The sequence below is a fragment of the Anser anser genome (genome assembly GCF_964211835.1).
Source record: "Anser anser genome assembly, chromosome: 4".
NCBI lineage: Eukaryota > Metazoa > Chordata > Aves > Anseriformes > Anatidae > Anser > Anser anser.
In genome coordinates this window covers 30745404-30773159 of record NC_139724.1, presented here as the reverse complement: position 1 = coordinate 30773159, position 27756 = coordinate 30745404, and the positions used below count along the sequence as shown (strand labels likewise).

The window sequence follows — 27756 nt, the reverse complement described above, 5'->3', positions numbered from 1 at the left end:
GTTGTTCTCATGAACCTCTAAAGATATTTGTCACTTTCAATTATAAGCGACTGAATGCAGGATTTTGTAATTTAGCTGGTTTTAAAGTTAGTGCGAATGAATTTTCTGTACTGGGTACACGTTTTCTAAGAATTTAAGCAAAGGTAGCTCAGCCATTTTCAGAATGAAAATAAATCGAGTACTTTGTTTTGCTCACTTGTGCTTTGGACTGTCAGCCTTTAAGACCTCAGCAAGAGTTGGATTCTGCTGATGTCTGCAGGCAAATGGATTGATTGTTATATTCAGGCAGTTGAGTTGTCTACTCCGAAGTGTAGATGCTGGACAGTGAAACTGACAGGAAAGTTATTGTCAAAGGCACTTTTTTGTACCTAAAAGAGGAAAAGATGACAGTCCAAGAAAAGGGTTACCTCCCCCCACCAAATAATTGGCACTTCTCTAAATAAAACTACATAGGGGAATGCAAGAAAGGGAATGATATGCAATTCATATGAAGACACTAAGTTGCTGGTACACTGAATTAAACAGGCTAATTTTCAGGGACACTAAGTAGTTGGAAAACTTTTCTAGATACACTAGTTTGCTTAGTCTCCTAGCTCCTACCTAAATAAACGCATAAATAAAAATCAATAGACAATAGAAGGGAAAATAGGCTACTTGTATTTGCAAATCTGAAATGTATGTGTTAACATGTCAATCTTTGGGAATCTTCTTTGAGCAGAATTACCATCTGGAACCTATATTCTGTTCCAAGGATTGCAGAGCCTGTGTGGCTTAATATGATGTCCAATACCCTGGAAAAGAACCAGCTATGCCAGCGTTTTCTTAAAGAATTTACCTTTCTGATAGAACAGATCAACAAAAACCAGTAAGCTTTTATTTCCCCCCTCTACCCAACCCCTTCCCCCCAAAAAAAATGTTTCTTAAAAGCTTGTGTGCTTCCCAGAGCATGTGGGTATGTTCTGACACTTAATGTAATATTCTTTCTCCTAGGTTCTTTGCTGCTTTGTTAACTGCGGTGCTGACGTATCATCTGGCTTGGGTGCCAACTGTAATGCCAGTTGACCATCCTCCCATAAAAGCCTTCTCTGAGAAGCGCACATCACAGTTTGTGAACATGCTGGCAAAATCACATCCATATAACCCTCTCTGGGCACAGCTTGGTCAGTAGGAAGTTGAAAGCTTTCCCTGCATCCACTTCTCTTACCTAAGCTACTTGGAAGTATGCATTCCTCTGTGTATACAGTTAAAATTGGATGTTGTTTCTCATGGTAGATCTGGACTAGTACAGCTGAGCTTTGCAGTGATAGCTTTTCTGCCACTGGCTTGAGGTTACTTGACTGGTGGTAGAACTCCGGGTGACATGTGATGATTTGCCTTGGTGTAAGCTGAGCAGAGTTGCCAACAGATGTCTTGAATTAAGCTAAAGAGTATTTGCAGGCCTGCAAGCATAGCCTAGGTGCTCAGTTCTTCACTGGTTCCTCGTTGTCCTCCAGTTACACTGCCTGGTTAATTAGTTTTCTATAGAAATCTTAAGAGGGTGCAAATACTGTGAATGACCTAAGCAGTTTGGGAAGAATGAGGGGAAACAGACTGGATGGAGAGAATGTAGTTGAGACTGCCCCGGCTGCCTTCATTTACCTCTTCTTCACGGAGATACCATGGACACAAAGACAGCAGAATAAAAGTATGGCAAGTAGCAGTGCCTCCATTCATTCAGAGTTATGTGAGTGGGCTTGGGACAAGATTTTCTCTTTATTCCAAGCTCCTCAGGTTGTTCTCTAACAAAAATTATGTAGTTTGTTATTGTGGTACAGGGAATTAAATAACTGCTATCAAATGAGTGGGTGAGAGAGTTCAGAACAATGCTGCCAGTGGTAAAATCCTTCAAAATTTTTCCTTGTCTTGGCAGCAGGTGTGAGTTTGGTATCAAATCAGCCTTAACTTTCAATGTTACAATATATTGACATACATGCACACTAAAACAGTAATGTGACTTCTGCACTGTGATCTTGGTCATGTTTCTTCCTTATCGTCTAGCTTAGCTCTCCACAGTCTTTAAGAAATTAAGAATTGTTACCTCAGCTGTATAGTTGTAATAGAAGTTTCCTGTTTTAGCATGTCTTTAAAAACTTATGCATGGGAGAAATGGGTTAGACATCCAGGGAGGGAAAAACAGAAACATGCTTAGGGTGTTAAGGACAGAGCCAGGCTGTGGTTACAAAAAAAAGAGCTGGAGTGGGAGGTGTAAGATAAGCAGTAGGTCTTGTGGTACCTCCCAGGAGCTGCCACTGGTGACTAGTCAAGAAATCATTTCCTCTTTTTGCCTTTCCAGGCTGTGCATTGCTACCAGCACTGGCCCAACTGAGTTCTGAGTGGCTGAACTCAAAATGCTTACTGCTTTTGTTTGGTTGTTACGAAGCCCAAAAGCTAGTATCAGGTGGTTGCAGCAACTGATGTGCAAAGTAAGATGTTGCCCTCTGCTGGTCCCCTTCTTTAGAAATAATAAAGTGTCTGGGTGCTTTAAAATAGAAATGACTTTCTATGAAGTGTTGTGCTGTACGTGGCTTTCCACATCCAGAACTATGTTCTCACTAGATACTACATATCAATTACAATTACATAGATGCATTTGTATTTAATACTGTAAGGAAGGCGTACTCTTTTAAACTTGAGCTTCAATCTAATGTGCTTAGCAATAGCGTGTTTTGAGGACCACAGTTGTGACTTTTCTTACTGTTGCATCAGTAATGTTGTATTTAAAGTCAACCATGCAAATGAATGCTAAGCCTGAATCCAGTTTCTTTAGCAACTGTGCACAACTTGAAAGAAAATCTATCTTCCCATTTCCTTTCCAAACTGCTAGTCCTTGTGGCCCATCAGGCACTGAGGTTAATGGAATTCCACCTGAGCAGTCTTCAGCTTACTTGGTTACTGAGGAATGAATGTGCTGGCCTGTTAAGCCATCAGACAGGTTGCAAGGGTGCCCCTAACTGGGGGAAGAGAGTGTACTCGTGCCACCGTGCAGCAGTCTCTCTGGTGCATCACTGGCATCGTGGGAAATGACAGGTCTTGGTGGGGAAGACAGCAAGTGAGAGAAGTGGAATTACTGTCTTGTTGATCTCTGTTCTGCAGGACTAGAATCAGGAGTGTTATTACTTCTGTGTGCAGTGCGGCTCAGAGGAAGATGGGCATGAATTTTGTCTTTGGCTGTTCTCCCCTTCTGATGCTGAAATCAGGCTTCTCTTGCTCTTGGTAGAAACCTTTCTAAAGCTATGATTGTTTCATATAGCATTGTTTCAGGAGGCTTGCACAAAACTCTTGATGGGATATTCAGTCCAGAGCATTTGAGCCAGCCCTCGGTAAGGACTTAGCACCTAGAAAAATGTGTTAGATTAGCAGACAGCTTATAATGCCTCAAACCAGAGAAATCTGCTTTCAATGTGAGTGCTTATATTGGCTAAAGAAAATTGAGCTTTTGGTGGCTGCTTCCCATCTGCTGGTGATGTCAGCCAGGGTTTGGTTGGGCAAAGACATTTAGAGGGTGTGCTCTAATGGGTGTTGAGTGAAGACAGCTGGGTTAACCTGGTAATAGCCAGTTTTCGAGTTAACCCATCTTTGTCTCTAATAGTGTGTGAGAACTTTTCTGTACCAGCCATCTGTCTGTTTATTTCTCCCAGAATGTTGGGTGGAAACCCTCCAGCTGACAGTGTGATATGCTGCTGGAAGATAGATGGCTCTTCTCAATAAAGTAGGGTATAGTGGTTCTCCAGGATAAATGAGCTAGCAAATAAGCAGTTCTAGGGAGACTTAGATTATGCCCTAGTACCTACTTTTCATATTATGATTGTGTTTTAAATAATGAATATATTTTCTAGTCCTCCCCTACTTCCTACAGAAGTAAAAGGTTAGTGAGGTTGACTCCCAGTGCACAGAAGTGCACGTGCCTTGCACAGTAAAGTAGTTGTATTTTCAGAACCACATTTATTAAGCTGATACTGCACCTTTTCTGCTGTTTTGAATATCTGAATCTTGAAAAATACTATTTAGACTACATCTGTATTAGAATTTGGTTAACAGAAAGGAGAAGAAAAAGTGAGTGCAATTAAAGAGAATATTTTGGGGGGAACTAGTACAAAATTTGAAACCCGTGATACTGTTTTCTGAGCTTTGGATATATATTCTTCAGCAACTGTTGTGTCAAATTCCAAGTGATAACACGTTGTAAACGTTTTATGATTAAAAACCTGTAATCGATTTGAACTGCAAGAAACTGAGTAGTAACAGTCAAACCTTCACAAGGACACCAAAACCCTTTTGGATGTGAGTTGGATGTAAGAAATGTGAGGAGATTTCTTTTTTTATTCTGGTATTTTCAACTTCTATGAATTTACCATGAAAGAAATGAAGTCTGCAGTGAATGCTGTTTCAAAATTTGTTGAATGTAAGTGGTATAGCTTATTACAGCCATGTATAAGCATGTGAAATTCTTGTTTTCCTGTCTAGGTGATCTCTATGGTGCCATAGGCTCTCCGGTTAGATTGACTCGAACTGTTATTGTTGGAAAACGTAAAGAGTTGGTGCAGCGCTTGCTGTATGTCCTAACTTACTTCATTAGGTGCTCTGAGCTACAAGAAAATCAGCTGACTTGGAGTGAAATGCTTGGGGAAGGAGAACAAGTGCTAAATGGAAGCAAGATCACAACTGCACTAGAAAAGGGAGAGGTAGAGGAGTCTGATTATGTGGTGGTCACTGTCAAAAATGAACCTGCTCTTGTGCCTCCGATCCTACCTCCTAAGAGTGATGGAGGTAAGAACAACAGTATTTCAGGGTGGGTACATAACCCAGAAGGCACTTGCACTATGCCAGATTCTTCAAAAGAAAAGAAAGAAGCAATAGGAAAAGTCAGTCAGAACTCTGCCATAGCTGTCGATGGTCTAACTAGCACTTTGCATAATGGAGCAGCTGATGGTAGGAAAAGAACTGTCACTGATACAGGGGCTGGATCCTACCACTTTGAAGAGCAATCAAAGTTGGAGAATTTAATGGATATAAGGAAGAACAAGAACCAGACTGAAAGGAAAGTGGAAAAGCAGTTGTCTAGCAGGTCATCTGCTTTACCTTGTCCTGAAAGGTCTGGCCACAGGAGTTCCCAACTGGAAAAGGTCACCTTTCGGATCGGAAGTTCTGCGTCACCAGAGTCAGACTTTGAAACTCAAAGGAGAGAAATGGAAGAGAATCTGAAGGCATTTAGAAAAAATCCAGAGGTGGTAGTACATTGTGCCTCAAGTTCCACAGATCTGACTGTGGATGTTTCCCAGAATCAAAAAGAAAGTTGCGAAGCTGCCTTTTTGCCCTTCAGTAAACCCAGTATTTGTTATGCACAGATTCCACCTTGTGAGGGGAAGGAGCGTATGCTTAACCAACATATGGAAACTAAAGGAACTGAAATGAATTTAGGGAACACAGTATCTGGTGAACCACTTTTGTCCACTGGTAACATAGAAACTGTAACATTGCCAAGCTTGAAAGAAACTAGAACTTTATGCTCTTGCAATCTGGAGAGCTATTCACCTGACTGTGTGGAAGTAGGTTCTGCTGTCAGAAAGGAGTCCCCTAAAGTAAGTGCTAAAGATATCCCCTATGGGGATGCTGGAAGGAAAACCCCCTTCAGAGTTGAAGGGGACATTCCAAGGAATGAGAGTTCAGACAGTGCTCTTGGAGCCAGCGATGAAGAAGGTGATTGTATTCCTGATGAAGTTCATCATGATAATGTCAGCAAAAGACTCGAAGAGTTTGCGGAAGTGGAGCTTCCTTTACCAAGGTAAAGGAGTTTAACTTACAGCTAAACAGAGATGAAATTTGTTGCAGTGTTAGAGATGTTTAGAATTTCAAGTCTGAAATCCACTGGGATCTTGATTGAGTTCCTTGCAAACAAATTCATACCATCCACTGGTAGTGTGTTTAGGATTCTTGTTAACAGAGTTGGCAAACAAACAAAAAAATGAAAAGCTTTTGGTACTGAAGTTTGGTGACAAAGGTTTTCTTAAAATGTTTAATAAAAAAAATCTGACTTTTTTTATGGATTGCCTGAAACACTGTGTAAACAATTCCATCTGAGGACTAGCAAAATTTCATCTTTGCTTAAACTGACAAATACTAAACAGATTTGAAAAATAAGAGCATCTTATTTGAAAACTTCTGAGCTTTACAGGTGCACATGGAGCTTGCTGATGCACATGTTAAGTAGATAGGAAGATTTTTGGTGCTTGGGCTGAGTGTGAGAACTCACATTTAGCAAACCTGTTAACCACAGAACAAGGCCGGGGGGCATATATACCCCAAGCTCTGCTACGTGCAGACCTGCCTTTTCTGAAATTTGAAGGAATCAACACAATGTTAAATTTTTAAAAATAATTAACATTTTTTTAGAGGTAGGTGTAGTAAATCAAACACTATCCATATCATCATCTGAATGGAGTCTGTCAAGCAAGAATCATACCTGCTTTGTATTTCTTTATTTCAGGTCAAACACAATCAGCAGTCAGTGTGTGAAAAACTTTGGAAGATCGCTTCTGGGTGGCTACTGTCACACATATGTGCCTGATCTAGTGCTGCATGGAGTAAATAATGATGAAAAACTCAAGCAGTGTCTACTAGCAGACCTCCTTCATGCGATACATGTGAGTTAAAGTACTGTTCCAAGTCATAGTGCGAGTTGTTGCTATTACTGAGAAGCTAAAGCTACAGAAACATGGTAGTTTGTACTTTAAATAAGACCTGTTTCACTGTACTCGCCAGTCCTTAACAGCCACAGCTGATGTCTGCTTTCTTGAAAGAAAACCCCTTAAAAGACTGAGAAGCCTGTTCATGCAAGAATCACTCCTTTCCCCTTTATACTCTCTTAAGTCTTTTCTTGAAAGATGAATGCAGAAAAATGTTTGCAACTTGAAGTTACAAACAAGGAAAAAAACTGACTGCTTCTTTTCAGTCACAATAGCACAGTCACAATAGCAGACAGTTACCTGTATTTCATAAAAATGGTACACAAGTTGTTGGAAACATCTTTGTTTACCACTTAGTGGCACGTGTTGCAAGGGAGATGAAGTCCTGTGGAAGCCTGTGTTGTACTAGGCTGTAGCAGAAATGACTGACTGCATAAAGTAGTTAGCTGTAGGTAAGATCTTTTGTGATATTCTTACTATACTTTAACTACACCAAGTAACTTACAACGAATCTTTCACCAAAGGAATGTTAAGTGTTTAGTATGCAATATTAGGTGTTTATCTAGTGATTGTCAATTGCTTCTTTCTATAGCAATCAAGAATCATCCTGTAGGAATGAGTTAAACACTGTCCATGATGGTGATGCGTGTGCAGTTGTTTAAACACCAAATTGTTCTAATATGATACTGTCTCTTCATATATACCTTGCCATCATTGTGCATAGTGAAATCCCTTACAGTCAGTATAACCACTCACTGAATCAGTGTAATTAATACTCTTGTTTTGGAAGAAACTTAACCTTTGCAGGAAGGCTGGAATACTGTTAGTGAAGAAAAAATATCGGAGTAGTGATTCTGAAACATTACTCAAAAAAAAAAAAAAGAATTAAGTGCCTTAATCAAATTGGCAGTTTAGGCTCCACTGACCTAACATTACTGGATGTCAGCTCTGTCTCTGAAACTGGTATTCTGTCTCATTTTTTGAGATGCCTTTGGTTTTCTACTGGACAAAAGCATTCATTTGGACCACTTTATCCCTTGCCTCAGAGTGAATAAAAGTGGAGCCTCAAACTAAGTTGTGGAAATGCGCATGAAAGTTTTCCGTAATATTTGTCTTGCATCTCTTGCAGCATCCAGTGCTAGATGAACCCATAGCAGAAGCTGTCTGCATTATTGCAGACACAGATAAATGGAACGTACAAGTAGCTACCAGCCAGAGAAAAATGATGGACAATGTGAAGTTAGGCAAGGATGTCTTGGTCTCGAGTCAAGTATCCAGTTTACTGCAGTCTATTTTACAGCTTTATAAACTCAATCTCCCAGCTGACTTTGTAAGTATTTCTTTACTGAAAACTGAAGCTAATGAAAATTGTTTAGTTTAAATAGCAAATGCAGAGTTTTGCACACTGCGTATTTTATTGGGTTGTTTCAGATATTAGTTTATTGGCATAGCAAAGTTGGTGCAATGTATTTAAAAGAATGCATGCTACAGTCCAGTTATGGATACTGTTTTTAACTTAGTTTACTTGTAATAGACCAAGATTAAAGTCAGCTGCTCCAAAATAAGAAAGAATGAAAGTTGCTTAGGCAACTTTAGCATGAGTGTATTTATGATTAGAGTTGTGAAATTTGGCTTAGATTATTTTGTTTGTATAATTTCCTCATTCTCTACTGTTTCTACCATACAATTTTTTATTCTTGTTTTGTTTTTTTACCAACCCCACCTAGTGGATGCCTCTTCTCTATCCCCAGTTACATGTGTATTGGCATGTTGACTTGACCTTTGTGTTTTATGCATAGTCTAGCCCACCCTGTCAACCAGTGCTGTCTCAGACCACCTGGCAGACATGCCTACAGCATTCTTGGGAGGAGACTGAAACCTGAAACACTTGGGGTTGGGTGGGTTGCAGCAGGGGATGTTACTTTCTCATAGTGTATGCTTCCCATCCCATAGCATCCTTTTTTCTCCACATTAGTAGTAGAGTTCATCAGAGCAGATCAGTAATGCTTTCTGATAGCTGTTTTGGCTGATTACAGCAAAGTTACCCACAAGTCTGGCAGCAGTAATTATAACAATTTTTAACACAGTTGTAGCTGGGGGGAAATTGCGTATCTTTTTTCTGTAGTCTTCTTTTGAGTAAACAGAACTGGCTTGGTCTTCAGCAGATAGCCTTGAGAAACTTTATTTGTAGGAAACTTGTGTAATGACTGCTAGTAGACAGAAGAGGAAGGTGGAACTGAACATTAACAACTAGAAATAGTATTAATTAATGCTGCTTTGGATAAAATTAGTGGTATTAATTTAAGTACTTGATTTCAAGTACTAGGGTCAAGTACATCAGTGTCCTTTCTGGATACTTTTTTATATTGAAAAACATGCAACTTAGGTTAGAATTATGTCATCATGCTTGCACGGGAACGCCTTAAATTTTGGCATTTTTGAACTCATTAGTTGTTTCTGCAGCTGAAGTACTACTTCCAGTTCTGCCCTAGTATATGCAACTTCCGAATGCTTTGTGTGGTGTAGTGGCTTTTGGAGGTGGAATAATTTTATTTCCTTCCTTAAAAAAAAAAAAAAAAAACAGTAAAATGGCAGTCCTAGTAGCTTGTAATTTTTGTTTTCCTATAATCCACATTGAAGTCACTTTGAACCTTCTGTCAGAGTTTGCAGGTCTTTGTTAACGGGAAAAGAATAATGGATGAATGGAAGTTGGGTGTTCCATTCAACTCTGGGGGGAGAAGTCCATTTTTTTTAATGGTGATTCTATTTGACTTAAATTTTGACAAAAGCATATATAATAGCATAGATCAGAAATGCGTAAGGCAGTACGTTTGAAGATTAAAAGTGTATGTTTCTTGACCTGCAGTTACTGTTCAGAAGAGTAATTTTTTTTATGGCACAACAAAAAACAAAACCCAACTTGAGACTGGATAAAATACAAGTGCTGATGACTTTGTGACACTGGACTGGAAACCTTACTGCAGAGTTGTGCAGTATGCCAGGGTGAGAGGGAAGTGGAGACTGCAACTGTTGCTTGTCAGCAGTATGACAAAGATTTTACCTACACCTTCTAGCTCATTTTAAGCTACTCCTCTGATTTTAAGTGACTTCATTTTTTTTCCTGTTCAGTTGATGAGAAGTTGCAGAGGAAGCTAGCATCAACTTTTTTTTACTGCTCTTCTGTACCTCACTGGACATCTTGAACAAAATGGATTCATGTAATGAGCTTGAGGAGGAAAGTCCTTTGATTTTGATTTTTTTGATTGAGTAGCAGATAATCTTCTCTAAAGAATCTCTTAGAACAACGTGAAATTCTTCCTTACTTCCTCTTAATAAAAAAAAATCTATAGTCCTTTAGCTTATGAGTAGTGGAATTGAAATATGTTGAACTGCCACTTTGGGAATCAGCTGCATGCTTACCTGAACCACCGGGGAAGTCCTAACAGGCTTTTTGTATTAGTTACCTGTAGTAGAGAAGGTAAAAATGCCTTCCTTTAGGCTAGAATCAGAAGTGTTATGATTATAATGGCTTTAGTGAAAACTCGCTTGAAGCAAACAGATCAAACTACTCTCAACTTGCAACTTGCAGCAACTTGCTCAAGACCATCAGAAAAATGCATGGTAGGATACCCACGAGCATGAGTCTTTTTTCTGTTTTTTTTTTGATTAGCAGAACTGCTTGCACAAGATTTCATTTTTAATACTTACGGTTTCCATTAAACTTAAAATATACACCAGACGATGGCCTGGAGGTATTTGCTACTGCTGATTCCAATTGTTGTCTCCGCCTGCTGGATGATTAAATATTTGATAATGAGGTTCTGCACGTGCTTCTTGTTTTTGTCTTTGAAGTGGTCATCCCTGTGGAAAGAAAGAATGTATTGAATTACCTTTTGTTCTGGAACAAAATACCTGATAAAACAGCCTGCCTACTCACCTAGTGAAGATGTCCCGTGTACTCACCTTGTGTTACTGTTTTTTTAAAAAAAATCTCCTTGAAGTTTTCATCTGCTCTCTTGCAATTGATGTATGAGAAATTATGTACCTACCATGTGACTATTTTTAAACAAGTTCCAGCATGCTACTGCTGAACAAAATTGGAGTAATTAAATTGGTATTTCAACTTGAACTATTACCTTTTGCAAACAACATCAAATGTTTAAGAGTTTTAAACTAGAATTATGTAGTACTAATTAAAAACAAATAAAAACAAAATAAAAACAGACAAAAATAAAAACAAAAAAGGATTTGTAACCTAGTTTCTCCAGTAAACTAGAGATCAAAAGAGGTACAGTTTTATGATGAAGATAATGGTGTCTTTCACTTATGTTTTAGTCTCTTGAATGGGACTTCTCTGGTGCTGAAGAGTGTGCTAATTTTAGGAACTGTTGTTGCTTTCAGGAAAAAGTACTGACTTGTAACAGACATTTGTTATGTATTCTGGTTAGATCTTAATAAGGTATCTTGAATGTCTTTGAACCTGGTTAAAACTTATATGTCAGTAGAAACACTTTGACTTGAAGGGAAATTGGATGGTTTTCTTTTTGACTCCTGCAACAAACTTGCTGCACAAGAAAACTGAAATACTCCAATTCTTTGAGATGAGGGAAAGCTAGTGTATTTTAAGTTGCCAGGACAACTGTAACACATTTACTTCTTTACAGATTTTTGGGGGGAGACTTAAAGGTGTTCTGGCTAAGATAAGTAAGCATATCATTTTAGCTATCTTTGTAATATATGCATTCAGTTCTTTTAAAGCCATTCTGAGGTTTTTGGTCTGTATTTACAGTGCATAATGCATCTTGAGGATAGACTACAAGAGATGTATCTCAAAAGCAAAATGCTTTCAGAATATCTGCGAGGACACACAAGAGTGCATGTAAAAGAACTAGGAATTGTATTGGGGTGAGTATTGCAGAAATCAGTCTTATTCTATGGTAAAACTTGAGGCAGTTACTTTGCTTTGCAGTTTCTGAATGTAGTTATGTTCCTGTGGGGACTTGCTACTTATTCCATGTTCATTACTCCCCTCTCTCTCATGCACCTAAAGAAGGGTAGAAATGGGTTCCAGTGAGCCATCAGGAGACACAGTCCAACAGGAGCAAAATCATTTGTTGTTCTGAAATCTTAAGAACGAAGAAAGTTTTGATTTTGGTTACTTTGAGGTTGTTCAGTAATAGGTTGTGTTCTAGCCAAGTACTTCATGAATGCATGTGCTGTGAAAGCAGAATGAGAGGAAGAAGAAAGAAATGAATACACTTCCAAGAAGATGGTTTTTAAGCACTGTAGCTAAAACTTAATTTATCTTTATACCTGGATGCTCAAGATTTCATACTGAGAAATGTAGAGACCCTGAAGTAAACACTTGTGTGTATATATGTGTAAAAATGTATATAAATTTATGTACTGGCCTTTGAGGAGTGTTCTGTTGGAAATGGTTGGAACTGAACATTGCATCTGTGAGACATTGTGCTACTTTTATTGCCTAATAATTGATTCTTCCAGCTTTTGGTCATTTTTGGTAAGAAAGTGCTGCTGCATGGTGAACTGAGTTGTATTCAAAACATGAAATTGCAGTCTTCCATAAGTTGATGTTCAGTATTTTCTTCGGCTGGGCTTATTGATGCCTGCTGGCTGCAAAGACTGCAAGCTAAGGGTTATGGATTAGCGAATAAATCAGAATTTTTATTTGTACCACAAAAAGTATTACATTTTGTGGTATATAATTTTATCTTTTTCACTTAAATGGTAACAGCCCTTTTGTTTTTAAATGTTACCATCTAATTTTACTGGTATAGTATGAACAAATAATTAAACGATGATTATAGCAAGACACTTTCAGTTTCTTTGAAGTGAATGAAGAATAGCCTCTTGTGTTTATCTTCTTCTGTGAAGGTGATTGTGTATTTTAAAGTCTCTTTTTTTTTAATTTCTAGGATTGAATCCAATGACTTGCCTTTGTTGGCTGCTATAGCAAGTACTCATTCTCCATATGTTGCTCAAATACTCTTATAAATTAAAATCTCAGGATAGTTGTTCCCTTAAAGTAAAAGAAAGAGTATGGGAATGTTGAAAGAAGAACAGTTGCCAAATGCTGATAAAGGGGAACACTGAGGAAAGCAGGTGATGACTGTACATTCTACCATCTTCCGATTCTGGTTTCAGCTGGATGTTTGATCGGAGGACTTCAGTTTACATAATGTAAAGGCATTCAGGTTTTTCTTACAATCTCACTTCTGACTTAGTGACTGCATCCTTGCATTTTATTTTTCTTCAATGGACAAAAGTTAACACTATGTGGCAGACTGTGAGCTGCCATCCAAAACGCTGCTCAAAACCATGAAGTAACAGTTAAAGAACAAGTGGGTTGGAATGGATTTCCTAATGTTACGCTCGTGAGTGTGGTGTGGTGTATTTCTTTGCTGGGGAGGAGGAGCTGTAAACTATGTACATAGCATTCCTATACACAAGTGTATTAGATGGGACATGATTTTTCTTGCAGAGCATAAGCATGATTTTGTATAGTAGAAGTGACCAGCTCAGAACAAGAAACCTGGATTCAGCAGCCGGATGCTAAGTGGGAATGGAGGTGAGGAGAAGAGATTAAGCAAGCTATGGTTGCTTCTCTTTTAATGAGGAGGTATTCAGATGAGCTCATGAGTAGAAGTAATTCTACCCTGAAAATGGAATGAACTTCTGAGGTGGGTTTTTTGTGGGAAAGCGTTATGGAATTTCTGCTACAAGTTTACATTGGTTGCTGATGCAACTTCAATAACTCTTGAGTTTCTGTATGACTGTAGTCCTGGGAATTAAACCTGTCTTGGTGTCATCAAGTATTACTATCTCTGAGGAACATGAATTTGACAGCCTTCTGTATGATGCCAGTGCTATTAGGGCATATGTGTGCACATAGACCAAGCAATTGGCACAAACTGAAGACAATCTTATTTGGGTGGGGTAACCCTTACTGAACCTTCAGTCAGATATATTACTTTTTTCTGGCTACTAGTTGGTCACTATATTAGGTATAAAAGAGGACCATTGTCTGAAATAAAAGGAAAAGTAGGGGACAAACCCCCAATATTTGGTATTACTATGAATGTTTGCAATTACCCTGTATGATTCTACTGAAATCTTGAACTATCATCCCGGGTGCCTTTCCGTAGTAGACTAACTGTTTTGAGACCAGAAACTACTTCTACATGAGTTGATACTGGCCTTCTGTGTTTCTAGAAAGCAAAATAAAATTTTGTATTTTACTGTTTTCATGTGGTTGATAACATGAATGTAAAAAAAAAAAAAAACTTTTGCATAAAGCACTGTTGAGCTGGATGTGAAACTATGGACCAGACTGAGGAAAGAACAAAGGATCAAAACAAACATTCTTAAAGAAAAGGAAAAATGAATATTGGACCTTTCTGTTGTGAGCCAGCATGAATGAGGTGTCTGAAACTGACAGTTTGCAAGCAAATTGCTAGCAAAACAATTGCTTGTGAACAGTGAATTCTGATGAGAAACTTCTGGTCACCAGTTACGCGTTGTCCTCATTGGTGGTTACAGATTTTTAACACTGAAGGGACATACTTTTATTAAAAGTGATTTTATTTCATACTACCTGGATGTTTGGACTTTTCTACAGTAAACTTTCAATGATTTGAAACAAGGAAATGTGCATATTGTGAGTTGTTTAAATGTGATTGGGGTCTTGATGAACATTGTGTTGCTTTTTTGAGGGGAAATGGGTAGGCTGACTTACTGTGAAGAGGGGTTGTTTCCAAGTGGAGGGATAGTTAATATTCTGATACAGTGCTTCTAAAGCTGATCCTTATATGCTGCGTTTCTGATCTGACATTCCAGATGTTTCTTTTACTGCATTTTCATAGGCTTGTCCCTGATATTCTGCCTACAAAGGCTAAAATCTTTCTGTGGTTCAGGTCTTCTCCTACTGCTAATAATTAGGTAAAATTTTCATATTTTTGGTCTGTGAATTCTTCTGTCTGCTGGAAAGTAAATTTACCTCTGCATCTAGCTGTTAGCAGCTATCGCTTTCTATTTCACAAGGTTAAGACAAAGCGAGAACCACAGAGCAAGTCACATATTCCTGACCTATCCCTGTAATGGCAAATGTGGGCGTGCATGTGTGTAGAGCTTTGAAACTGCTTCCCTGAGTGTATATAGAAATTCTCATGTACTTTATTTCATGCCACTCGTGAATACTGGGTGAATTTATTAAAAGACAATTCGGTTTCTCATAAAGCATTAGTTGGGTTTTTATCTGAACAGGTTGATAATTCTTGAAAGAGATGTGCAGAAACACTTTTGCTCTCAGTGTTCGAAGAAAGCCGAAGGTCAGCCGACATTCAGTGATTTCAAGGCTAGTGCCATAACAAGTAACATTTGATTTTTTTACTGCACCTACTAAAAAAAACAACAAGCAAACAAGAAAAACTGCCTTCTGGTAAAACATTAAGCTAGGGGCAGCATGTGAGCTGATGGTCGAAGCACTTGGACTTTCTTCAGCCCAGGCTAAAACTTTATAGTTCTTGCTGCTTTCTCTTACCATTTTGCTGCTCCTGCTCTTCAGAAATCATATGAAGAACTCTCTTGTTCTGACAGTTTTAGTGGGGGAGGAAGGGGGGGATTGAAATTAAATCCCTTTATTGTTAAAAGGCTTTAGCCTGAAGAAAGTTAAATACCTATCTTTCCCCTCCACCAAAGATACTACCTCATTTGATGGGATTCCACCTTCTAGGGCTTTTTTGACTCAGTCTTTAACTTGTTTTTGGTAGCATCTTGCTGTTTGTGTTAATTAGTATGGCATGACAGGGCAGTAGGTATTTACAGATGTTGTGTTAGACCTCTTTAGGGCATGTTCCTGTTTTTATTTTAAGTGAATGAGAAGTGATATGAATGTACAGAGGTGTTTAAAATTGATAATGTAGCTTAATCTTCAAATATTCCGAAGTTTTTATCAGTATTATGTAGTTTTTGTAAACTTAAATGCATATTTTAAGTGGGAGTGCACAGTCTTTCCAAAATCCCACGTAACTGCAGTTTACACAGTGCAATTTAAAGAATGTATTCTTTTTTTTCAGGCAAGACTAAACCATGCGCAGAGGGGAGGAATGAACTATTAAATTGTAGTATTTAATTGAACTCCTTAACCTAAAACAATACCAAGAGTTAAACGTTTTTAATTTAAATAGGTACTTTCTGATTTGATATATACAGCTGTCTTCTGCCCAAAAGAAACAAATACACACTGATTCTGGAATTCTTTAATTCGCATTTCTAATGACATACTCTAGATGGTCTTCCCCACTCCCTACTAAAATGCATCTTTTCTCTAAAAGTCAGAAAGCCTTTTCAGAAACAAACTCCTGCATATAAATTTCACACAATGATCACTTATCCCTCAAGTATTATCCCTCAAGTATAACCTTTGCTTCAGTTAAGAGGCCCCAATCAAAACTGAGTCTGAACTGCTTAATACACTCTAGATGTTTTTTTAGGTCAAGTGTGTTAATTTGACATATATAGCAGGCTTTCCATAGCTGATAAAAACATGTGTTGCTATTGCATGTTTGGAGAGCAAAGGCTTTTTTTTAGGAATGACTGAATACCAATGTCAGACTACATGTTTTTGGTGTTTTTTCTTATAGTTGTTTATGTACGCTATCATTTTGGTCTTTCTTTGCGGCATTTGGTGCAATAAACTTTCTGAAATGAATGTGAGTGGTATTTGGTATCTTCCTTTTTAAAATTTACTTCTCAAAATGTTGTTCTTTTTTTTGTAGCCGATACCTAACAGTGCACGGATGTCCAATAACCAAGTAGTGGAGTAAGTGAATGTTGTGAGAATCTAACGGGAAGGCTTCGCAAGATTTGAAATTTAATTGAATACTATTCACATCTTTGGAAGCTTTACTCCAATTATGCATGTAAACAACAACTCTTGTAGTACGAAGTCTTAACTTCAAGGAGTAGTGGAATGTGAGGACCCTAACTGTTGGCATAGGTCCTGCAGAGCTTCCCCGTGCCTGTGTGACTAGCACTGAGCTCAAACGCACATGAGAAGAGCTATCTGAAGAATGTTGCTGTTGTATAGTACATCCATTTTTTTAAATCGCTCAGCGTAAAAGGAATGAGTGACACCTTGTGAGTACTAGACTATAACATTGTTGATGGACTTAAATTAGTTTTATAAGGAAGTCTTTAACTTGTGTCAAACCCTCCATGAACTAAACTTCAATTTAGTATTGCAGACTGAAAAAATCTGAGTTCATATTACGAGCACACATACATCTGTTTTTCAGTTGTGATATTTGCTTGGTTTAAAACTGTCAGCTGGACGTTACCTAGAAGGCAATGAGCAGCTTGGAACACTGGAAGCCTAGGATCTGCAGAGCACTTTAGGTTCTGCAGCTTATTGGAAAGTCCTCATAAAATAAAAATGGAGAAGAAAGGATCACTTGTAATTATGCTTAACATCTTTGAACAGGTGGGTCTTGCTTGTACTGTGTAAGTGCTTATCTGTAGAATGAAATTTCTGAGATTCAGTTGTTTGTCAGGCTAGCGAGGATTGCATATAACAAAAGCCTACAAACTTTGGTATCAAGGACTTTTCACTGTTCTCTGAATACAATTTCCGGCTTTCTGGTCTCGCTGTAGTAACTATCAACTTTGAAGCCTTTGGAAATCGAGCATAAGAAAATAAGTAGATCCAAGATACTAAATGCTTGTGTACATGCAGTTGAAACGAGGAGAAATGTCTGCTGTGCTGTCTGCTACAACTCCTATGTAGTTTATGCAGGAGTACTAACAGAAACACAGTGACCTCCTATAGCTTTAGCTAAAATCGGTCTCTGTGACAATGAAGGTTTTTTTGTGTGAAAAGTGCATTGAAATGTTAATGCTGTGGTAAGCTGTAACCTCAGTCCAGCTCTTGCCAAATTGTGTAGCTGCCTCCCTATTCTGCATTTAAGTGAGAAGGTTTGAAATGATTAATAGCTAATGCCTGTAACAAGGTGAAAAACCTGTTACCCCATCCAGTCTTTCCTCCTGTCATACTGGCTGCATCTGCAAGCTGCTTGTGCTGTCTCTTGCTCTGGTGTTCATTGGCTTGCTCATGTGCAAGTGCAACATGTTCCAAGAAAAAAAAAAGTTAATACTTCTCTGCTGGGTTCACAAGTTGAATCTGGCTCCAATGAATTCCGATAAATGGAAGTGTAGGGCAAAGGAAGAGGGACAGGACCCATATCAGCTAGGAACAAAAGAAGGAATTAGTTGGAGATCCAACTCCTGATGTCTCTGGTTGTGGGTCAATGTATTGGCTCTGAGGGTTGTGCTGTGGAGCAACGTTGGTTTCCGCACAGGGTTTGTAAGGTCCCATGAAGTTCTTGTGCTCTGTTTTAACCAATTTTTAAAAAATGTGGTTATGCTGTTACTCTTGTCAACTGGTTACACTTTTTTCTGAAGTATGCTTAGCCATCCTCTTCTAGACTTTGTATGATATGGACTGTCTGGCAGGTTAGCAAGAGGCAGAGGAACAGACTGACTGGTGTAAAATAGCCAAGCACTGGGAAGGGATGGGGGCCTGTGGTAATAAATACTTTGTGTCTAAGAAGACTGCCAACGAGCTTTTAAAATTGACAACTCTGCATTGTCAGTTATAAAATTTGTCAATAAACTGCAGTAAATTCTGTGCTTAGATCAAAAAATGTAACTCAAAATATTGGTGAATAACTGATTTAACCCTTTTTCATTTTAAATAAATGGCAAAGAGAAATACAGAACCAATGAAGAGAGTCTCCTTACATGTAATGAGGAATTCAAGGTTACAGTAGACATAAGTAAACATGAGCAGTATCACAAGGCACCCATGTCTTGTGCCAGTATTCCACTGTAGTCTTTCTCACTAAATGAAAAAGTTTTGTTAATCATCCATGCACCATATCCTTTGAATTCCCAAGTATTTGTAGTCAAAGAGAACACAACTGTCAATGTTAAATGGGATTTTGGATATAAGGGATATGCAGCTGAGTGATAAACCATGAGACTGTGACCTGTAAGTCTTCCAATCACATATAAAATTAGCTTAGCTTAAGTAGCCACATGCTAGTAATCCACATGCTGGAAAATTACTCTCATAATAGTTGCAGTCAGTTGTTGGTTTGGCACAACCCCAGAGCTAAAACAGTTTAAGTAGTACAAGTAGAGTAGCATCTTGTCTAGAAATCCTAAAGGTCAACACAAGGCCAAAGGGCTTAGAAGTGACAGCCAAGCACTCAAAAATAAATATAATCTCATAAACTGGATTTCTTTTGTTTGGAGTTGCAGCAATTCCATTTGTGATTGGGCAAAAGGGTATTTGAGAGAGAACAAACTCCTGTAAGGAGTTTCACAAGTAAGCTCCCACTCCTAGGGGAAGGGAACTGTTTGTGGATGCAGAAATACAAATCAATGCTTACGTCTGCTTAAGATCTTCCCGGGTTGGTTGGTACTGTCTGATAAAAAGTGCTGTGAAGGACTGGGATAATGGGCTCACAAAAATGTTTTCCCTTCTCACGTGTATTCCAAGCCTGTATATAACATGTTTGTCTCAAACCTGTCCTTAATTTTAACAACCATTTAACCTTATTTTACAACCTTACATCTTTTTCCCCAGGTAAATAAAGCCTGGAAAGTTTTCTCCTCTTTTCTACTTGTTACTCTCATGTAAATGTTTTTCGCTTTTCTTTGGTGTTTTATGGTAGTGTAGCACTTTTTTTTTTTAAGATTTGCAAAGGTCATTTTAGCCTTAAGGTGGACAAGTCTCCTAAAATTCTTCATGTTAGCTTTGAAAATTATAGGTGTTTTGCACTGAGCATTTTTGAACTGTTTTTGATTCCCTGGAATGTGTGAAGTTTTTTGACAGTTACTCATGGTGTGGCCCTGCTTTATGTGAAATTGAAAATCCTATGCTGCATTTCCAAACCAATAGCTTCTCCTTCCTTCTGTAGGTGATGGGTGGCTGTAAGGGCTACTGCAGCCTTGGTGCAAGCACTTTAACTTTTCAGGTGTGTTTCTAATGGAGAAAACACCTCACCTTTTGATTTGGGAAGCGCTGGTGACTGGGCTGCCTGAATCACAGCTGCCCATTTGCTGCGTGGGTGAAGGTAGCCTTTGTATCTGCCCAAGTCCCAGGCGAGCCTGGCCCGTGCACCGCGGCCTTGTTGTTCGAGAACGTAGGGAGCGGGCTGCCTGATGTGAACATGAAACAAAAATGGAATTAGCGCTGAGGAAAAAGGTGTTTTGTTTTTTCTTACCCCTTTGTCCTGCTTTTTACAGTAATGACTTCATCCTGTAGGGGCTGGATGTCTCTGACATAAAATGGCAGCTAAATCTGGAGACTCATTGAGCGGGGTCTCCCGCATGCTTACCTGATGTGCCTCACAGGGTAGGTGAGGAATGGACCTTAATATTTCAGCGCTGTACAACGAGGGATGTTAACAAACACCAGCCTTTCAAGTGAGTTTGTCAGGCCCCTGGTATTTAAAACATTTGTGTTAGGCCTAGCTATGGCTACACCCCCTAAGGTAGATAGCCTTCTCTGGGTTTTCGTGATGCCACTTTTTGCCACAGGAATGCAGCGGTCTTGCCTGTTGCCTAGTACTGGGTAAACATGCAGGGCTGAAGATGTAATGCCCGTTTGTAGTGTTGCTAAATAAATTCTGAGTGCTGTGGGTAATTTGTTGGCTACTGGGTGTGGCTGGAGGAGTAGCTGTGTGCTATTACGTGCTTGCTTCTGTGCTCGTGGTAGCTGAGGAAGCTGGTAACTCAGGAATGCCGTTTCCATCTTCAAAAGGCTTCCTCTCCAGAGCCATGTGATGCTTAAACTACACTGCTGCTAAGTAGCTAATCCAACTAGTTCATCGCTGGGATCATACTAAGCTTTGTAGAAAAGCTGGTTTACTCCTCCCCCCTCACTTCTTCTTAAATTAGCTTTCTCTGCTTTTGATCAAAATACATAATGCTTTTTCTGCATGTGTTGTTGTTGATAGCAACTGCTCTGCCAGCCCCAGAGAAAGTGAGTATGGAGGTTGTGATTGGAGCTGTGAGGAGACTTCAAACCTTGGTATGGTCTGAGAGCTGACAGCTGGATGGTTTCCACCCCAGGAGACAAAGTGCTTGAAGCAGGAGTCCCTCATGATGGCTGTCCCAAAGAATCCAGGTGGAAAACCTCACCTGTAGGTGTTGCTGATTGCGCAAAGTCCCACTCCGTTCTTCAAGAAAAGGGGACTGCTAAGAAGGACATAACTACAGTTCTGCACGCAGAAGAGCTTGGTAGCTCTCTGGGGTGCCATCTCTGGCAGCACCCCCGCTATGCTTTGCATTGTAATGCTTCCTGTAGTTTGATGGTTGGCTGCCACTGTGAATGCTCTTGTCTCAGCTGTGATGCTGGGCTGGGTTACACTGCAGTTGAGGTTGAAGCATGACAGTGAACTTTAGAGTGGACTTGTTGAATTTCAGGGCACTTTTACATAATCTGCAACAAGCATGGAGCGTCCCGATAGTACAGCTTGTAGCCTGCTAACATAGTACAGCACTGAGCAGCAATGCTAAGATTGTCTCTGGAGTCACCATACCTCTCTCTGGTCACTAACATACCTTAATCTCAGTGCTGTGCTGAGTTAACCACACTGATTAACCCCATTCCTAATTCTTGATGAAGTCAGACCAGTGGCAGAGCAGGAATTTTCACCCTGTGCCTGTGGCTCAACATCAAAGAAGCTCCTGTTTGTTTTTCTAGCATTTTGGTAATTACTGCAATTCCTTACAGAAAGGTGAGGTGTTTGTCCAAAGGCATGCAGGGATGCTGTGGCTGAGGTTAGTACCTGATCTTCTGAGTCCCAAAATAATGCATTTGTCATCTGACAATCCTGCTGGCCGGGCTGGGGAGGAGGAAGAGGAGTAGCATACTCCTTAATTTTCCCTTCCTGGGAATTCCTTTAAAAGTCAGAGAAATAGTGTCCAGCATCCAGGCTTCCGTCTGTCTTTCCCAAAAGAAAAGAGAGGAAACTAATTCTCTAACTCTTAAACGCTGCCTTGAAAGCTCATTGTGTATGATCACAATTGTCTGTAAGGGTAGAGATTTAGCTGAAAGTATTTACCATGCAGATACTGCCAAAGAAATAATTTGTTTTCCAAGCACCTGCTTCTTTACTGTTATGCATCTTTATTCTTTGCTTGGGATGCGTTAAAGACATGGAAAAAGTAACTCATGACAAGCTGCTGAGCAGCACTTAGAAGTAGCAGCAGTTGGCATCCACTCCAGAAAAGTGCTAGTTTTCAGGCAAATAAAAGCAGAAGTGAAAGATGAAGCTCGTCTCTGAGTTTCTCATTTGCAGCAGTGGGAAGGTGTTAGAGGCAAGCATGTGGAGTGTACAAGATGCTAACTTACTGCTTCACAGAAACAGTGTATGCGCTAGCTTTTACAGATTGATGGGCAGGTAGTTGTGATAAACGCTGTGTGGCAATGCAGAGTCTTAACATCTTTCTATTTCAATATAGGAAACTGATATAATGCAGGTTTTCTCTTAAAGCACAATGCAACCAGTGTAAATAGCTTTAAACTATGTGAAAGGGTAGGGGCAGGAGGAAATGCAAGAAGAATGAGCCAAAAAAAAAGTAAAATTATGAGTCATAAATTCCAGTTCTTTCCACCGGTGTCTGTTATGAGTTCCTAATTCAGTCTTGGTGCTGCTGATTTTAATCTATACGGTGGGAATCAGAAGATCAAAAGCAGCCCTGACCAGGCAAGATGTGACTGTCACTCTCGGAGGGGATAAGTTGCCATGGCAGTCCCGGCAGTTGTTCCCGAGGGGCGGCCTGATCCTGGCCAGCTGCTGGGCAGCTGAGGACAGAGGGTCCCTGTGGGGGGAAGGTGCCTTTGGGATAACTAGACAAACATAAACTGCATCTCAAAACAAAGGATTTTGGATGATTTCTTCCTGCTGCTGGAGATTAAGTAGTGGCTCTTGTTGCAAAAACGATGTGCTGAAAGACACCACAAGTTGCTGAAGAGAGAGGCAAGCGTCAAACCCGGGCGTAGCCTGAGTTATTCCCAGATGCCAAGGGGAAGAAATGCAAGGTTCAACGGCAGGAGAAGGAACAGGCTGCATGCCTGCTACAGGAAGGAATACACATGGCTGTGGTCTTTGCATTCAGTGGACTAAGTTCCTGTGAGGCCAGGTCTGAGCTCACCATCTGGGCGCCTCGCAGCAGGTGAAGGTGACCACAGGTCTGTGTCCTTCAGCATGGTCCCCTTCACACAGGGATGGACTGGGAGTCCTGGGCTGTGGGTTTTGCATTAGTTAAGCAAATCGACTGCTGATCCCTTGTTTGCCAGCAGAAATCTTCCCTTGTGTAAAATCTTCCTTTGTGTACTTTCTTGAAGCGGGGTGTCAGACCAGAGCTGCTACCCCTGCCTTGAGCTTCCGCAGCCGGGTGCTGAGGATGAGGGGGAAGCATGGCTCCCCTTCCCACCATTGCCTACTGTTACTTCAGCTTAGCTGTGACAGAGAAGCTGGATCCTGGAGGAGGGGCGAAGTAACAGCTACATCTGGCTGTAATACAGAAACGTGTGTTTTGTAGCACCAGTGCCAATTCAATTTTTCTTTCCCCCAGCTGCAGTCAGTGTAAAAGCAGGTTTCAGCTGGCTTGCCTAGCTCCAGCAGGGCATCAGAGAGCTCAGCGCTGCAGCCCCTGCTGCCCTTCATGGTGCATTGTCTCGGGCCTGGTTCTTACTGCACTGGGGAGTGCCTGAGGCCCTTACAGGCCTTTGCCCCCACTGCAGCCTGCTGTGAGGGTAGCTGCCACTACTGCTAATTGCAGTAATGTCCTAAGTGGTAACTTCTGGAGAAGTACAGTGCAAATCCGTGCAGTTTCCAGTCTGTGACAGCTTCCTGATCACTGAGGGGAGCCGGCGTCTCCCCTGGCTGTGAGGCCTGCGGAGGGCACCACGCAGCTCTGCTTGCTTCAGGAGGGGACTCGCCTTTCGTATGAGTTATGACCATGACTGTCAAGTGCTCTGAGCACAGGTGAAGGAAGCTGCTGATAAATGAGGTGTAGCAGCTGCTGAATTGCTGTCATGCTGGCTGGGGAAAGGCGAAGTCACCAGAGAATGAAGATGAAGTGCTAAGCATATTTTGCACTCAGAAGGCGGCTCTGTGGAGATGATGGGGAAGAAAGCACCATGTAAAAGGCTTTCTGACTTCTGCTGCAGCTGTTGTTTGTCAGGCCTGATATTCCTCCATGCAAGGAGCTGCCCCTGCTCAGCTTCTTCAGATAGGATCAAAGGGGTCAGCTGGAAAAATCCCTAAAGAGGTGGAACAACTCGAGGAAGAATGCAAAGGGCTTGAGCAGCGGCTACTAGGAAATCGAGGTCAAATAATGCCCTGGTGGCTGAGGCTACACTCCTAAGTCTGAAATCTTAGGACCTATCTATTGTGACTGGGTAAAAGATGGAGTCCACACCTCTTACTAGTTAATCTCTAGTGTGTGAGAAGTGGCTGTGTGCTGACATCTGCAGAAAACAAGAAAAGTTGGTTTCTTCTTCCGGTGCCTTTGGCTCATGTGAGCCTGGGGCTTTGCTCTAGGCCTCACGTCTGAAAATAGCAGCACTCTGCAGTAGCAGGAACCATTCAAACTGTGCTGTGGTCAAGGGATGGGAGCCCAATTGGAACTCAGCCATCTCGTTAATTTAGCCAAAACTTTAATAAGAATACAAGCTTTTGGTTTTTAGATTTCAGTGTACTCTGAACTTGTCCTCAGTTATTTTGCTTGTCCCTCCCTCCCTCCGGTTCAGGGCTCGTGACCACTAGTGCTATTTGTACCTTTTGCAATATGTTATTTCAGTTATACATTAAGTATAGTGGATGTGCAGTTTCTGTAGTTTACTTAACTTGAGCAAAGGAAGCTAGATGATAACTGGCAGCTATTGAAAACTTCCCTTAAAACCAGCAACAGAAACAAAGCTGCCTTCTCTCTTTTGCTATTGCTGGTACCCAATGCTTCCCGGTGCGGTGAAAATTCAATTTAAAATTTTCTGTAAATGTGACCGCTGCGCATCTGAACTTTGAAACTTTAACACTTTGAATTAAAAGCATTTTGATAGTGTAACTCTGATACCCTGCTGTCTTCACAAATCACTCAGACCTAAAGACCCTGGCTGGTCTGCTTTGTGGAGCATCTGACTCCAGCCTAACCACCACGGACTAGATGGACATGCTGTGTTGCAGCTGCTATCTGCCAGAATCTGCTAGAAATCGTATAGCTTCCTACACTTTTAAATGGAAAGCTATTACCACAATTGACTAAAACTTGCTTCTAAAAATACAGTTTTGTAAAATCAGGTATATCGTCATCGGAAATGATGAATGAGGTATGATTGTTTAGTTGCTGGCTAAGTATCTTAACACCTGCACAAGCAAGCATCTTCTCTGCTGTGCTCTTACAGATGCAGTAGCCATATGCAAATAGTTAAAACGCCTGCAGAAATAAGTTTTTTTTCACTACATCTTTAGAGCGCTCCTATTTAACATCAGTTCTCTCTGCATTTCTCACTCTAGAGGTCATGAGTGAGACATGGTATCTGAAATGAAAAGAAGGAACTTTTCTATCTCAGCTCGTTTGAGGATCAGCTAGACAACCACAGCCTCTGTTAACAGTTTTCTCCTGCTTGTTGTGGACTACTGGCAGTGTTGGCCCATCATAAGGGTGCTCATGTTCGTTTTTCCCTGTCAGAGCCCCCAGATGAAGCCCCTCTCTTGATTTAGCAACACTGCTCCCTTAGCACAAAGAAGCAAGGGCAATCCAACCACACACGAGCGAGTGGTGGCTTCCAGAGGCACGTGAGCGAAGTGGTGATTTAGCCTTTCAACTTGACAGATCTGGGCTCTTTCACCATCTCTGTTTGCCCAGGCATTGTGAAACCTCGTAGCACACTGCAAAATTCCTCAACTGTAATGCCTCTTTCCCAAAGGTGCAATAAGGTGAAAAGTTGGCCTCTCAGCCTGTCGTTTGGCATGCCTGCTGTGAGGTTGTAGGGCAAAGTACATGGCTGATTCATTTCTCTGCCACGAGCCTGCCTGTGCTGAGGTATAATGCGGCATTGCTCCCAGGGGCTCCCAGCTGTGCTGAAGCTAAATATGCGTTTCTTGACCAGACTGATTTCTGCAATTTCTGCACGTTTTGCAAAACAGTTGACGGTACCGCTGAGCAAAATTTACAGCCAGAAGCCTCAGCCCCTTCAGAAAACCAAAGAGGGGTTGCAGTGCGTTGTGTGTATTTCAATAGTTACTAGGGGTCCTGACACGCACCTTGAACTGATGCTAATGTTAATGGTGTCTTTAATCACCCTTTGCAGCTGAAAAATGCTATCACGCCAATGAAACGAAAAGCTTAACCTGCAGAAAAGAAGGGTCTGCAGCCAGCAGTTTGCCTACTTAACAAACTCCTCCGGCTCCCAGCCTGTATCTGTGCTGTCTTAGTATGTGAAAAATGTTCTCCGTGCCACAGTGATGTCATAAGCCTGGAGCCGACTGCTGCTGATGGGTTCCAGCTGGGCTGCTGATTGCTGGGAGGCACTGCAAGCTAAGCACATCCTGCCCTGGTGGAAAAAGCATCCAAAACCTACCTCATTCCCAATGTCCCCTGACCAAAAGCCCTGATTACTTAGGAAAGCATTGACCTCTGTTATATCTCAAATGCAGCAGCTTGCTGCTCATTTTTGAGCTCTCCCTACCCGCCCTCTTGCTGATTGCTGCGTTGGCTCCATGCAGGTGTCCACTATCTCAGCTGAAATCTGTATTAATGGAGAAGTTCTCATATTAAGCTGGCCAAGAGATAGGGGCCGTCTTTGGAAAGAAATCCTATTTTGACAAGAGGAGACACTCTAAAGAGATGCTTAATCACTGAACATCAATTGATAATTAAGGTAAAGCTTTATATTGTTCATGTTAGTAACAAAATGGCACACTGCATGGACACACACTGGTCAAGTTACTCTATTCTCTTCCTAACCAGAATCCTTTCTCTGCTGTCACTACCCTATCCGTAATATTTTTTCCTCCAGTTCATCTTGGCATATCTAAAATTAGATGAACAGCTTTCCCAGGCAAGCACCTGTCCATGCGTATCAAGTTTCTGGTGTACTGTTTGAAGGCCACAAATAGATTAGTTAGCTCTTTTCCTTACTGTACCATCTCAAAAGGGAAACTGCTGAGACAAGGTCTTTCAGGAATGTAAATGGCTGTCTATCCTACAAATGAAGAAACAAAGATAAATGTCAGCCACGTGTGACTCCTTGGGAGACGACTCGTTTCCAGCTGGATTGCTTTGGTTCAGACATTCCAAGCCAACGCTGCTTTCACTGTTGAATTAGGAAATCAGGGATTTAACTGATGAATCTGGTGCATGTATTTTCAACAAATTGCATGTGTTTTAGAGCTTCATCTACAGTACAGGGTTTGGAGATGACTTGCGTGCTTCTCCCCTATCTGAAGTCTGGATTCAGTGCAGTAGAAGACCGCAGGTGAAACCTATTTTTTCCAGGCTGGGTGATGTGAAGTGGGCTCTGTGCAAGCTGGGCACACACAGGAGCAGAACGCAGTACATGTATTTGCACGCGCGGCTTCTCAAGAGTTCTGGCTCTTCTTTTGTGGTGAATGCTCTTTGCTAATCCTTCTCACTTAGGACAGAATAATTCCTGATGTTTGTGGTTATTCTTCTTTTGAGGCAGGTTATACACAAACTGCAGTGGCACATCCAGGCTACAGTTTCAGAAACACTGCTTGAATTTAGTGTTGATGAAAGTCTGATGTTCCAGCTTTGAGTCAACGCGTCATGTGTCAGGCTTTCAGCAGCATTAACTTGCCAACACCTATAATAAAATCCTTATCCATCTGGCTATCCTTAACCACAAAACCAACAGAAAATCTCAGTTACTATCCAGCCCCAAACCTGTTTTCTTACTGAACCAATCTGGATGTGT

The 27756-nt window shown here is 40.7% G+C and overlaps 2 protein-coding genes across 6 annotated transcripts in view; one reads left to right on the top strand and one right to left on the bottom strand.

Annotated features, from left to right (window-relative positions):
• The window catches only part of FNIP2 (folliculin interacting protein 2), a 47658-nt gene extending 33671 nt beyond the window's left edge, over window positions 1-13987 (top strand). For all 5 annotated transcript variants that reach the window (XM_083832695.1, XM_083832697.1, XM_083832696.1 and 2 more), the window contains 7 exons: window positions 719-865; window positions 991-1160; window positions 4504-5821; window positions 6524-6680; window positions 7852-8052; window positions 11512-11627; window positions 12659-13987. In XM_083832695.1, coding sequence (XP_083688821.1) covers window positions 719-865; window positions 991-1160; window positions 4504-5821; window positions 6524-6680; window positions 7852-8052; window positions 11512-11627; window positions 12659-12737 — 2188 coding nt within the window. In that variant the 3' untranslated portion in view covers window positions 12738-13987. The remainder of the gene's footprint in view (window positions 1-718; window positions 866-990; window positions 1161-4503; window positions 5822-6523; window positions 6681-7851; window positions 8053-11511; window positions 11628-12658) is intronic.
• The window catches only part of SPMIP2 (sperm microtubule inner protein 2), a 40420-nt gene continuing 26289 nt past the window's right edge, over window positions 13626-27756 (bottom strand). Inside the window, exon 4 of the mRNA XM_083832711.1 lies at window positions 13626-19964. Within this exon, the coding sequence (XP_083688837.1) occupies window positions 19769-19964 (196 nt within the window). The 3' untranslated portion in view covers window positions 13626-19768. The remainder of the gene's footprint in view (window positions 19965-27756) is intronic.